The sequence below is a fragment of the Dendropsophus ebraccatus genome, chromosome 1 (genome assembly GCF_027789765.1).
Source record: "Dendropsophus ebraccatus isolate aDenEbr1 chromosome 1, aDenEbr1.pat, whole genome shotgun sequence".
Classification (NCBI taxonomy): domain Eukaryota; kingdom Metazoa; phylum Chordata; class Amphibia; order Anura; family Hylidae; genus Dendropsophus; species Dendropsophus ebraccatus.
Window position 1 is genome coordinate 96,045,053 of NC_091454.1, and position 15,076 is coordinate 96,060,128.

Consider the following 15,076-nt stretch of genomic DNA (forward strand, 5'->3'; position numbering starts at 1 on the left):
TTTGGGACAGCTTGAGCTTGCTTTTACATGTACAGATAAATCGCTTAAAGAAGTACGGCCAAGTCCGAGAGTGTCCTTGCTCCCCAAAGTATCCCATAAATGTATTCAATCAGTACATTTGGAGGGCACCGAGCAGGGAGAGAGAGAGGTGCCTGTGCATCTACCTCCCCCCTCCCTCCCTGCTCGGTGCTGCTGCTGCCACATATACACAGTACTACTACTCCCATCATCTCCCATGATGAGGGAGTAGTACCAGGGCCATCTTCATCACCGTTAAGCCGCCGAACAGACCCCAACCCCCGCCCCGTACTGGAAACTCTAAAGGCAATGGTCTGGCTGGTGTATAAATAGCTATAGTATACATAGTTATTATACAGTACACACACACTATTATATATATATATATATATATATATATATACACACACACACACATATATATATACATACATACACACACTCTCCCACTATCTCTTCATCTTCATATACATCTACATTATAGTTACTGTATATATTAACCAGCCACTGCTTTTAGAGCAGAACAGTGGTCAGTAACCTAGACAAAGAGCTGTCAACATTGGGAGGAAAAGACAGGCATATCAGGAAAAAGAAGTTTGCTGAATTAATGTATTTGCAAAAATTTTTAATTTAACAAGCGCTACAAGTACTGTGTTAGTTTAACTAAGTTAGTGATAAGAATACTCCTTTAGGCAAGTTCTTTCATGGATCTGGTCCATCTTAAGGATATGTTCCCAGGCTGTACAAACAATTAACGTTACCTATGGGCAGAATTAACGATCTCTTTGAAAAAAGAAAAAAAAGTGCCATGTTTTCCATGATAACTATAAAAAAATAATGAATGTATATTGCAAACTTGCTTTAAATCCCACCTACTGTTGATTAAGATTTTGAAATATAATGACAGTGACACTTTAGGCTAAGATACAGGAAAAAAAGAACAGTAAACACATCTTTGACCATAAAATGTACCAGTGTATATATGGAATCTACCAGATTATGTGGTTAAGAGTGTCACCATATTTCCTGAACCTCAAAGTTGGCATTTGCTCTTCCAAAGGATCAATTTTTTAATGGGGTTGCCCGGGGGTCAGCCTTTTTAATATATCACTGTTGGTGCATTTAAAACAATAAAAATTTTAGCCTTACCTGTCTGCACCCCCTCCGTGTACTCCTCTGGTGTCGTCAGGGTCCCCGCTGACTGCAGAGCGTTCACTCCCAAAACAAATTAATCTCGCTCAGCCAATCACTGACTGAGACAGGACAGCACTGCGGACAGTGATTGGCTGTCACTCCTGAGATAAGTTTGTCTCGGGAGTGAAGACTCTGCAGTCAGCGGGCGTCACCAGCAAAACCAGAGGAGGACACCGAGGGAGCGCGGACAGGTAAAGATAACCTGTTTATTGTTTTATATGCACCAGCAGCAATAGGTTAAAAAACCTCTATAATGGTATATTCACACAAACGGACCGCTGCGAGTATGTAATTCTACCGCCCTTAACCCCTTCTGCTCACGCCCGGCTCCCCCGCTGTAAGCATGCGGCTGGGCAACACACTGATTGGCAGGATGGGAGAGCAGGACGCTGGACCCGTGCAGCGAGGAAAGGTAATGTATGCTTACAGCAGGAACTGCCAGGACCTGCCGGACTCGCAGCGAGAATCTCGCTGCGAGTCCGTTCGTGTGAATATACCCTAGAAGTTTTTTTTTTCTCTCAATATTCAATTACAGAAATTTATATTACAGGTTTAATTTTTTTCTAACTGGAACGAACTCTATGTATTACATCTTACTGAACTTTAAGTTACCTGGAAATTGAGTATTAAAGTGCTAACAATTTTACATAGTTCTTGGGAAAGGAATACACATTTTAACTTTCATTATGCTAAAAATACTGTTTATGTTGCAGTAAAGAGGCAAAGAGGTGTGAACCAGGGCAATGTTTTAGACAGCTAATATGTGTATCCTTCCCCCAAAAACAATGTAACATTGTTAGCTCTTTGTTACTCAATTTCCAGGTGACAGGTTCACTTTAAACTACTGATGTTACACATAAACCAAATATTGCTTTAATAACAATAAAAAATTTTTTATTTTTTTCATGTTGAGCCACTTCCTGTGACTAAAAGATAAATTACCATGTCCCCTAGATACTCACAGACTCAAGTACATTTATACAAGAATATGTATTACTGCAATAGAAAGGTTTTTTATTTCCACCTTACTATATTCCCTAGGCACCCATGGCTTGACAGAGATCAGTTATCTTTCTGCTGTACAGGTAGAAGTGGTCAAAGGTGAATATGGCTTTTCACAGTAGTAGTCATTCTCACAACTCCTTGTATTAATAATGGCGGACTCTATGGTCTAATTTAGCGCAGAGCCATATATTGACTTGCAATAAGGATGTCTATTTTATTTCCCTCTTTCTTTTCACAATAAAAGCAATAGAACTGCATATAAAAGTAGAATAAATGGAGCCGAAACAAGCAGTTCAGTACTACAGCTGTTAATACATACAGTATATTCACCTTTGAACACCCTTGCTCTGTTTACATATGGATAAGCCATCCATAAAAGGCTGAGTAATGCAGCAAATAGAATAAATAATGAGATACAGCCAGACAGACCCATAAGCTGCAATCACAATTCTTTTGGTTATTACTGGAAACAACTATCAAGCCTACTATAAACTACATCCCAACCTGCCACATTGAAAACAAAGCCAGCAATGCTTACAGATTAATATATGGTTTTCTGGGAACAGTATCAGTATAACTTGTATTTTATTTATTGAAATTCCTGCTTCCTACTTCTGGCCTTAGGAGTCCAGTGGGTGGTCCTAATTGGTAACTGACAGGACACCCCCACTGGACACCTAAAATGAACATACTAAATCTTTTCCCACAAAATTATTTATTCATCTCCTCCGCTGTTTTTTGCTCAGTTAGGACTGCATCTTCAGTTTGAAGGGCTGCATCTTCAGACAGAAAAGCTGTCGCTTGTAGATTATGCTCAGAGCCAAAGGGTCAAGAAGGCTATGCTGAGCTTCAGGAAGCATGCGTCACCCCTCCCTTCTCCACCTCTTCTTGCTTTCCCTTTTTGAAATGCATGGTTCATTGCTGGAATAGGAGTTCTGCATGTTCATGAAATAAGATGAGAAGGTATGAATCCTGACTCCTTTAGTATGAGTTGAAAGTTTCCGTTTAAAGTTTGCAGAATCGTGATCACAGTTCTGGACTATCGTACAGGCTGTAATTTATGATAACATTTTATCCAGATCTAAGGAATTTTTACACCAATAAAGTGATAGTATTGCTATTATGTTCCCTTACTCAGCCTTACTTTATACAGGTATTCTTTTACTATTTCATCTTCCAGCACAGTGATCCCCGGGCAGATGTCGCATATAGGTGGACATACCAGTCTGCACAAGACAGATTTTTGGTTAACTAGTTTAAACCAGTAGGGTGGTTTTACAGATTTCTGTGGCAGTTTTTTATTCAGTCTTTCGAGCCAAAGCCAGTGGTGGATTCAAAAGGAATGGATAATATAAATGGAAGTTTTTTTACTTATCACTCCAACTAGATCTATGTTTGCCTCTGGGTCAAAAACTCCTGTGTTTGACACCAGCCTTAAAGAGGTACTGTGACAAAAAAAAAGCTTTTCTCAGAGAGACATGTGAAAAGTTTTGATCAGTCGGGGTCTGAGTGTTCAGACCCTGACAGATTGTGAGAACGGCCCGGAAGAAGTTGGGCTGAGCTCATTCTTCTCCCAACACTGGTCATTCTCTGAGAATAGCAACATGGAGCGCTTATAAATGAGCCAAAGCCAATGAGCCAACCTCGGATAGCATCTCAAATCATGGACAATGCACTTGTGGGTGAATATGCCTTTATATGAGTTTATATTTGTGGAAATATAAATAAAATGCATGTTGTTGGTGTGTTATTTCACAATAGGCATTCCACTCCCGGCAAGACAACCTCATAATGTAAGTCTAGGGGGAATGTCTTTTTCACTCTTGATTTAGCAGCAGGTTGATTGGTTGGTCAGTTTTTTGTTTTTTTTTGAACAGGTACACTTTAAGCATGTGTAGAATGATAAGTGAATCAGCTTGCCCTTTATATTTGTTATACACATGTTTCATGTTTTATGGCAAGGATGCAGGTCGTGGGTAGGCAAAAACAGTCACAGCCAAGTAAAACTTATAAACAAAGGCAAATGAGTCAGAAATAGCTGACTATATTTGTCTTTACGAATGTATACAACAGTAATAGCCAAAATATATCTGGGTTCATATGCAGTACATTTTCAAAGAATTATCCGTGGACTATCCCTTTAAGCAAAGGTAAAAGAATGCTCTTTTTACCATCAGTGCTTGTGAGCTACACCTCTGAACTTTTGGATTTCTGAGCAGAATATAGAAATCTCAGAGTTCCAGAGTTGTACCTGGCTGGATAAAACACATTGCCAAGAATCAGTAGCCCAAGAGAAAATAATACACCCACAGAATTTGCATTTATGTGAAACTCCCCTTTCTGCCACCATTACACAAAGAGCACCCAGAATACTGGACATCAATAAAGGCAGGAAGCAATTTATAGGTATATATTCTGCTTATATTTTCACATAATTTTGTAGCAATGTTGAACATGATTTACCAGAAAACAAGTGAATTAAGAAACTTGTAAATGTTCTTTTAATACTTAAAAGAAATGCTAAGCAACTGCTGTAAAATGACCCTGTACGAGATCACCCAGAAAATGAATTTAGATTTAGGGCTATATTATAAGTAATATTATTTTAGACAAGATGAATAGCAACAATGGGGGAGAGTTATCAAACTGGTGTAAAGAATTGTCTTAGTTGCCCTTAGCAACCAATCAGATTCCACCTTTCATTTTCAAAAGAGTCTGTGAGGAATAAAAAGTGGAATCTGATTGATTGCTAGGGGCAACTAAGACAATTCTACTTTACACCAGTTTGATAAATCTCCCCCAATGTGGACAACAACACACAAATACACATGCTTTCAAATTAAAACATTTGTTACAAGATCGATTTATAAACTACAGCAATGTTCTTTCATTTTGGCCTACTAGGCTTGTCGCAAGACAAATACACTAGGGTGAGACAAGTTCTAATATGTGTGATTAGGTATGAGCTTTCTAATATAGAATCCTGGCAAAAATTGTGGACAACACATCTATGCCGTCTATACATACTTCAATACATGTAGTGTGCTGTATGAATAGTGTACGGCCTCAAAAAAAATTATACACAAATGTTCAAAAAGAACTACCTTAAATCTGCCACTGGCCATCAAGTATTACCCTGTCAACATGGTAACTGCATTAGCTCATGTAAACATCTACTTAACAGGCTTATATGGTGAATCGGAATGGATTATACTCCTAGGCATATTATAACAGTTCATTATAGCTTTTTCATATATTTTGACATAGCAAGGTAAAATTAAAGGTACCCATACACTTTCAATATCTGATGGATAAACAATTGTTCGAACGTCGGTAATCTCTACTGCCCGCTGCCTGTCCTCTACAAACACACAGGAACTTTTGGAATGGCCAAGCGTTCCTGTATTCTCTATGAGGAGGAGAAAGCTCTTATAGCCGCTTAACTCTCTTGAAACAATGGGGTTGGTCGTGGTTTTCCATCACGCCTTACCCTTATGACTACCAACATCGCCTGTCAGTGGTTGTTCGGGAGAGCCCCATAGACCTTTAATTGGAGGCCAAATCCGCCACAAGTGGCAAGTTCGGCTGTCTAAAGTTTAAGGTGTTTTAGGACCTTAAGACCCAAAGGAACTGAACAGGTATATGTAAACAATTCTTACTTCATTGTGAACTGCAAGTACTCAGTCTTTCTATATACACATACCAATGATGTAGTGGTGATAACTTGGTGAGATAAGACAATGAGCCGACTAGCGTCCTGCACACTATAGTTAGGACAATGTAACCAAGCATCAATCACTACCCCTACAATGAGTGCTGCATTAGCAAACTGTGAGTGAAATATGAGAATAGAAACCTTATTGATATTATGTGTAAAGATTAGGACTCTCCAGACATGAGACATTCCTTTCCAGTGACTAGACTGACAACCCTCTTCCTTCACCCTTTGTCCTTGGGGAATTTTCCTAGACCTTATGGGTGGGGCATTTTAGTCTGGCCACTGCACTTTCCTTGGGCAATCTTGCATTTAAAAAGTCATATATATTTAATAAGCAGTCTTTCCCTATCATGGGATGAGAAGGACATGAAAGATCACCTGTCCATGTATGAAAAAATAAACTGCACAGGATTGTTTATCTGCTAGTTATTTCTATGACAGTGCAAAATCTTTTCTGCCTCTTATATAGCTATAAACCAAAATCTGGTGCAATCTGTAACCTCCAAGAACGCAGTCTGTAATAATAAATATACAAATCTAATTTTTATCAAATTTTGAAAAGCATTGGGTAAACCCCTTCATCGAAGAGGCTGCCTTAAGATCCCCTTAACCAATTTCCCCTATGCTACCCCCTCGTATCTCAAGAAAAATCAGTAGTGTTGTTTCCACAGCAAAATGTCACTCTGTCTTCTATCTTGTCAGCTGGCCAACCACTTTCAGAAGGGTCTTATTTTCCTGCTTTAGCTGTTTATTTTCATCTTCTATATCATCCAAATCCTTACAAAGAAGGTGAGAAAAAGCATTTAGTAAAATAACAATGGTTCAAAAAAATCAGTATATGAATAAAGGCAGGCTTGTAAATTCATACTGCACATAATTTAACCTGGTTATAGCACATGGCACCGGTCTATTTCCGAGCACCAGCCAGGCATGAAGTACTGGGGGTGGGCCCGCCAGCCCCCACTGTGACGATCTCCCCTCAACAGAGCTGCATCACTGAGGGGAGGGGGTTTCGTCACAGTGGGGGTCGGCAGGCCCACCCCCAGTGCTTTATGCCCAGTCAGGGCGCGGGAAGAGACTGGCACTGTGCGCAATAACAGGGCACTGGTTCAAAAAAAGGATCAGAGCACCGGCATCCCTGTGCCGGCACCAATCCATTCATGTAAAAAACTTAAAGAGATGTACCTGATAGCACATTCGCTTTAAATGGAATCTGTCATCAGTAAATGAACTATTGTATACATCAAGTTTTTGACCAAAATTTATCAGTGTGTAAAATAGAAACTGGTGTAAACTGCCTATTGCAATCAGTCACAGCTCAGCTTTCATTTTAACAGAGCTGAAAGCAAAGCTGTGATTGGTTACTACAGGCAGTTTTCACCAGTTTCTATTATACACACATTTTAATAATTTTGGGCATTTGCATTAAACATATTTTTAAAGGTTTTTAGTTGTAATCCTGAAATCTTGCAGTTTACATTTGGGCCACTAGGCCTAAAACTAAGCTGAGATGTCTTGTGCTATATAGATCATTTCCCAGTAATGCCCTTATTATCAATACAATGACAGCAACAAAACCGCACTCCCGTGGAAATATTGGGTGCTAGTGCAAAAGGATTCCTCAATCCCAAGATATGTATGAAAGCAAAGGCACTGCACTACCAAGTCTATGATGCTTATGAAAGAATTTTATTTACACAAGAATTGAGTGGTTTGTCACAATCCAACCAGATCAGGAATCAGGATACAAAGTAATAATGCAGGTAAGTAATGCTATAGGCAACGTTTCGGTCGTGCTTCCGACCTTCCTCAGGCCAATATAGCCATACTGTAGGCAAGGGGAGATGAAGATAGATCTGGTGGTGATAGATCTTATTATCAATACAGACAGGAATACAGTGACAGCAGTATATACATAACATAGGTACACACAATATCTGCTGCTCACAACTCCGTTCCCCTCTCCCTGTAGAATGACCTCTATAAAAGTCACTGAGTATGCCCAGAAGCCTCTCTTATTCATCAGTCTATTGTGCCTATGGTCCAAGGGGCTTACTGTAAAGCATATCACTTCATGCTGTTAAAGTGAACGTACCACTATGTACATTGCTTTGTTTTTTTTTATATAAACAGATCATTACCGACGCAGGAATGCCAGTGGTGCGGTCCTCTTTTGAAGCGCCGCCCAGTTCCCTTGCACGGTGTCGGTCTATTCCCAAGCACTAACCAACACAAAGCACTGAAGGCAGGCCCACTGGCTCCCAGTGTTACGAAACGCCCTCGCCTCTGTGACGGGGCTTTATTAGAATCAATGGAGCCGTGCCACAGAGGGGAGGACAGATTGTCACACTGGCGGCCGGCGGGTGCTTTGTGCTGGCCAGTGCTCGGGAATAGACTGTGGCTGGGCGGGGGCTCAAAAAAGAACCACACCACTGGCATCCCCGTGCCGGCGCCAGTGTGTTCGTGTAAAAAAAACAAAGCAATGAACCTAGTGGTACTTTAAAGATTTAAAGCAGCTCAAGCAAGATGGCAGGCCCCATTAAAACAGTACAAGAAAAATTAAATGAAAGCAGATTAGAAAAAAACAACATGTTTTAGTACCTGGCTCTAATCCGTAAAAGAAAAAAAATTATGTGATATGTTACCTTTACAAAAATGTGTTAAATGGATAAAAAAAAAAAGAATTATGAAAGCAATACAAAGAGCTTTACATGTGATGGCATACAAACACAGATTACAAATATAACCAATATCCATACATGTAGTGACTGGAGAAATGCAACTAAAGGAGTTTAAGTTTTCACCACTAGGTCTAAAACTAAGCTAAGACTTTCTGTTCTGTCTGTGGTGATAAGAGCAGGCTGCCTTAAGTTGATCTGTCAGGCATTAAGGCCCTATTATACTAAACGATTATCGTCTGTACTTGGCCGATTACCCGCCCATAATCATTTGGTTTAATAGGGCATGTTAAAAAAAACAATCAGCCAACATGCACGATTTTTTAACATGTTGAAAAATCCTGATCGTCACAGCGACACTAGCTGCTAACAGCAACTAAAAATAACTGGCTGGTAAAAAACAAACAAACACCTGAATAAAAGAATTAAAAACAATACCCATCTCCTTCTAGAGGAGTGAAGATGCACTGGTAGAGGTCCACTGGTGTTACATACCGGAAGTCAAAGGCGATAATCAGCGTGTAATATCACACAGCGGATGATGCGGGTGGTTGTATACAGAAACGTTTATTAAAACAGACTATGCATTTCGAGGATTAACCTCGTCATCAGGTCTATGACACTGACAAGAGGTTGTCTGTTTCAATAAACTTTTCTTTATGCCATCACCTGCATCATCGGCTGTGACTCCCAGTACCCATGAGTGGACCTCTACCAGTGAAGTTTCTCTCCTCTACAAAGAGATGGGTATTGTTTTTGATTCCTTTATACCTCAGTGTTTTTTGCAAGATCATGAATTTAGGTGTTTAGTTTATTTTAGAAGCACTAAGGACCTACTATTAAATATTCCATAAAAAGAAGCTATTTTATTAACATCATGGATATATGCCCAGATTTATAAGTGTAAAACAGAAACTGGTGTAAACTGCCAACAACAACCAATCCCAGCTCCACTTTCAGCGCTGGTAAAAATCTCTATTAGTAATCACTAAACTTACTCTGTTTAGTAAATCAATTTCCTCCTTCATTTTCAGAATTAACTCTTCTTTGTCTTGCATCATCTTCACTAGCCTTAGATTTTCTTGCCTCTCCTTCGCTAGCTCCTGTGAAAAAAACATAGCAGATATAAATATATATAGAACTTCCTTTTAAAGAGAAAATAACAGCAGGTTAGAAGCCTCTGTTTTGTTCTTAGAGGTTGTAATAAAGGTAATTGTCTTAAGGTCCGTTTACACACACAGATTATTTGACAGATATCTGCAGCCAAAGCCAGGAATGGACTATAAACAGGGAACAGGTCATAAAGAAAAGACTGAGATTTCTTTTTTTTCAAATCCATTTCTGGATTTGGCTGCAAAAATCTGGCAGATATCTGTCAGATAATCTGTGTGTGTAAACGGACCCTAACCTTCATCCTCAGCACTGTTTTTGTTAGATTATGCGTCCCATTAAATTACAAATTAGGTGCACTGGGCAGGTACTACAGCCCAGTGCACCATTCTGCCCCACTCACCCATCCCCTTGTAAAAATTAGTCCAGCGCTTTACAGTGATGGGCAGCCATGGTGGTCCATATCTTACCTTTTCAAGCTCCTCAACCTTTTTATCTATAGAGTTTGCCTGACTAGGAGCACCATCCTTGCTAAAGCGATTACACGTTGTTCTGTCACTTCGGGAGTGGTGATTTAAAACGTCATCATCGGGGGCGTTATTTGTACTGCAAACATAACAGAAATTTATTTTAAAGAAAATATGCTTTAATGCTAAACACAATGCACTACAGGTACATTTTACGTTCAATACATACAGAGTACAAACAGTGGTGAGAAGATGCATCCCAAATATTGTGGTAATGATGTACCTTCACCATGTTTGTGGCCTCCCTTCTCCATGTTAACTAGATCTCAGTCTTGCACTACTCTTTTAAGATATTCTGTTAATTTGCTTTGGACTGTGTAAGGTAGCTATTTTTTTAGAACTATAATGTTTGCCTGTCACTTAGCCTCTCTTCCAACACAGTGAAATTATGTGCCACAGGAAACTTTCCTAATGTAAACTCTACCTATACCCTATTACTTTGATCATATTTTTTATTTTTCTATTTAGCAGTCAGAGCTGTTTCTCAGATAGAGATCTTAAGTCCCCTGCATAGAAATAAATTTACAACGTGCCGTAGTATATGTCAGCATACTGTTTTGTGAGGTCCCCAACGTATAATGTTGATGAACCATGAAATGTGACATAAATACAGTTGTGGTAGATTCAATTTTTGTTCAGTCTAAGCAATGCTCTGTGAGCCAAACACATCAGCAACAGATGCACAAATCTGACTGAATTTTATGCAGCATATCAGTTTGGAGTCCAGGCTGTTAAGCCCACAAAGCATAGCTCAAGCTAGAAACACAGTGCACAAAATAATACAGTATACCTTTTACATTTATGCAGTAATTATCTTTTATTTGCTTAAATATGAAAAACCTATTTAAGATGTCCAACAGTATGCTTTTTGTTCACACAGAGCAATATGCCGTGACTGTGCCATTCATCTAAACCAGTGCTTCTCAAACTTTTTCTACTGGAGCCTCACCCAACAGACCAAAGCAATGCCTGGGCCTGACCAGACTGACCAAGAGGTTGCCTGGGCCTCACTATCTGTGGTGAAAGTCTATTTAAAAGCTGAAAATAATGCTAGGGCTACCTTTCACCCATCTCCCAAGCTCTATATACTAATAAAGTAAGTACAAAATAAATTAATAATGTTGCTAAAATGGAGATTTTTGCAAACAGTAAAAGGACTGTGCAGATCATAGTTACTTTGTGAAAACTGGCTCCTCCGCTGGGCCTCACCAACAACTAGGGGGTGCCTCACAGTTTGAGAAGCACTGATCTAAATGACTTTTGTTAAATTTTCAGGCTAATTTTCGTTTTTGTGTTTTTGATTTTTCCTCCTTGTGCTTAAAAGGCCATAGCACTTGCATTTTTACACCTACAGACCCACATGAGCCCCTATTTTTTGCGTCACTAATTGTACTTTGCCATGACAGACTGAACTTTTGCATAAAATATGCTGCGAAACAAAAAAAAAATGACATGCGCTGTGAAATTGAAAAAAAAAAAACAATTCTTTTTCTTTGGGGGGGATTGTGTTTTTACGCCGTGTGTCCTATGGAAAAACTGACATGTTTTATATGTTCCTCAAGTCGTTACGATTAAAACGATATGTAACATGTAGAACTTTTCTTTTATCTGATGGCCCCCATCGCTCCCTTCCCATGCTTATAGCGCTTTTATCCTTTGGTCTATGGGGCTGTGTGAGGTGTCATTTTTTGCGCCATGATGTTTACTGTCTATCGGTACCTTGATTACGACTTTTTGATAGCTTTTTATTAAATTTTTTCAGGATTTGAAAATTTTGCAATTTGGGATATTTTTGCGCTTACGCCGTTTACCGCGCGAGATCAGGAATGTGATTAATTAATAGTTCGGGCGATTACGCACGCGGCAATAGCAAACATGTTCATATATTTATTTACTTTTATTTATAACCTGGGAAAAGGGGGGGGGGGATTCAGACTTATTAGGGGAGGGGGCTTTTTATTGACAACAACACTTTATTTTTTTTACACATATACTAGAAGCCCCCCCTAGGGGACTTCTAGTATATACACTTTGATCTCTCATTGAGATCTTTGCTGTATAGTTATACAGCAAAGATCAATGAGATAGGCACTCGTTTGCTTTCGGCTGCTGCAGCCGAAAACAAACGAGTGCCGATCCGGGGACAGCGCCATCTTGGAGCGGTCCCCGGCCGGCTTCAGTGACTGAGATCGCTCCTCCGGCACAACGTCCCGGAGGAGCGATCTCCCCCACTAGACACCAGGGAACGGCTGAATCCGGTAATCGGAGGCAGCTGTCATCTTTGACAGCTGCCTCAGATTATCTAATTAGCGGGCACGGCGATTGGACCGTGCTCGCTAATAGCCGCGATCCCGGGCTACATGAGACACCCGAAATTGCGGCGGTTCAGAGCAGGGTCGCCGCACGGCCCCGCTCTGAACACCCGCACCCGAACGAGGAAGTACAGTTACGTCCTCGTGCGGGAAAGGGTTAATGCACATGTTTCAGAGATGACTGTATTCAAACGTATTTCTGAGGTTAAAAAGAAAGAAAATTTAGATGACCACCAGTGCTTATGGTTTGACATACAAACTGTCTTTGTGCAATCCTACAATCCTATACTACAACAAGAGTATTGGATTTTAGGAAGACAGATATTAAGGAAAAGGAGGAGTATATAAATAATAACTAATAGGGTGGGATAAAACATCAGGAGCAAGCGCTCAGAGGGCAGTACTAAAAAATGCCATATTTAAGGCAACTAGACTACATGTACGAAAAATTTGTAAAAGGAAAAATAAACCGGAGGTATAAAGAGACTGGAAGTGTAGCTGACAGAGAGATGTTTAAAACTATACAGAAGGAGGCAAAGCAGATTATACTTGCTGCTAAAGCCCCAAAGGAGGAAAAAAATGGCAACATCAGTTAAGAAGGGGAAGAAAACCTTCTTTAGATATGTACTGTAAGTAACAGGAAGAAGCTGTAGCATTACCAAAAATAAGTAACGAGGAGACTATATATTTATTGATGGGAATAACACGGTCATTGACTATTTGAATAGCTACTTCTGCTCAGTGTTTTCAGGGGCCAATGTTTCAGAGGAACTTGCCCGATTGAAATTAAATAAGGCAATGGCTCCAGATGGTGCCCACCCCAGAGTTCCTAAAGAAATCCAGTCTGTGATTGCTGCCCCCTGACAGTTCTGTATGACCAATCCCTCCTAACAGGAGATGTTAATGATGATTGGAGAACGGCAAATGTTATACCAATCCACAAGAAGGGTAATAGAGAAGAGCTCAGTAACTACAGGTCAGTTACCTTACATCTGTAGTAGTAAAAAATATGGAAACACTTCGAAAAAAGAAGATAATGGATCACCTAAAAATCAATAATTTGATGGATCTGCATGGCTGGTTGGATTAATCATCATGTCAGATTAATTTCATTGATTTCTTTGTCACAAAAGTGCTCTATGAAGGTGATGCCGTTACTGAAGTTACAAAAATTATTCCCTGGATAGCTCAGTTGGTTGAAGGATAGATATCAGAGGGTTGTTGTTAATGGAATAAATTCTAAGCAGAGACTAGTTCCAAGTGGAGTGCCTAAAGGGTCTGTATAGAGCTCTAGTGGGTCCACATCCGGAATACTCCAGTTCTGGAGACCTCACTTACAAAAAAAAATATTGATAAAATAGAACAGGGTCCAAGGACAGGCTACAAAAATGGTGGAGGGTGTGAGGCAGAGGAAAGAAAGGAAAAGGGTGGGGCATGATCGAAACCTTTAAATATGTTAAAGGACTAAATAAGGTTCAAAAGGAAAGTGTATTTAATAAAAAACTGAACTCAAGAACACCGGGACAGTCAGAGGGTAGTTGGGGGGAAAGATCAAAAGCAACATGAGAAAATATTACTTTACTGAAAAAGTAGTAGCTGCTTGAAAGAAAACTCCAGCAGATGTGGTTGGTAAATGTACACTAAGTGAATGTAAACCTGCCTGGGATAATCATATATCTATCCTAAGATAATAAGAAGGGAAATACTAAAAGGGCAGAGTAGATGGATCAAGTGGTCTTCTTCTGCAACAAATCTGCCATGTGTTACTAAACTCTTCAGTTGTACTGGTTGCATTGTCTCTACATCTGTTGACAACTTAAAAATAACAATACAGTGAAGTTGTTTTTGCAAAGCCAAAAAATCGCAAGTAAAATAAATAGGTTTCACATATAAGTAGGGGTTTCTAATCAATAAATGTTTAGATATCTCAAACAACTGGATTAAATAATGTTTTATACTTTCTGGCACTGCTTTGCATTCAACCAGCATACCCAATATGGCTAGCTTATCAGAAATTAGATTTCACTAGGTAAATATATGGGTTAATACGATTAGTATAGTATGAACAACAAACATTTTGCACAGCATGAAGCAGTTGTGACCTGAACAGAAGTAATGACTGCAAGAGTTCTATTGTTAAAGTAACTATGCCAACTGGCAAAATAGATTGGCTTAATGTGACTCGGAGACAGGGTGTTCAAACATCAGTCAGGACAACATTTGTCTTCCACAAACCAGATGATTGATCATGATTGGGGAAATGCTGTTTAACCGCTGGCTTGTGCCTGGCAAAAACAAGACAGCTGTGCCAAGGAAAACAATTAGAAAGCCATACTGGACAATTACTATTTATCATTGTAAAGACGCATATGGGACTCTGCAGACTGTCTTATCCTATTATGCCTGTAATGTTTTATTTTTAGATGTGCTATCATGCCAAACAAGTAAAACTATCTCACTTGAGGGGGAAAAAAAAGTTCCCACAAATGTAGTATGCAAAACTGTCACGTAGCC

The 15,076-nt window shown here is 39.5% G+C and overlaps 1 protein-coding gene across 2 annotated transcripts in view; it reads right to left on the reverse strand.

Moving 5' to 3' along the window:
• Positions 1–4,695: 4,695 nt before the first annotated feature.
• The window catches only part of PAWR (pro-apoptotic WT1 regulator), a 73,382-nt gene continuing 63,001 nt past the window's right edge, over positions 4,696–15,076 (reverse strand). For both annotated transcript variants that reach the window (XM_069975647.1, XM_069975639.1), the window contains exons 5-7: positions 10,194–10,329; positions 9,612–9,716; positions 4,696–6,712 (exon numbers count right to left, since the gene is read on the reverse strand). In XM_069975647.1, the coding sequence (XP_069831748.1) occupies positions 6,626–6,712; positions 9,612–9,716; positions 10,194–10,329 (328 nt within the window). In that variant the 3' untranslated portion in view covers positions 4,696–6,625. The remainder of the gene's footprint in view (positions 6,713–9,611; positions 9,717–10,193; positions 10,330–15,076) is intronic.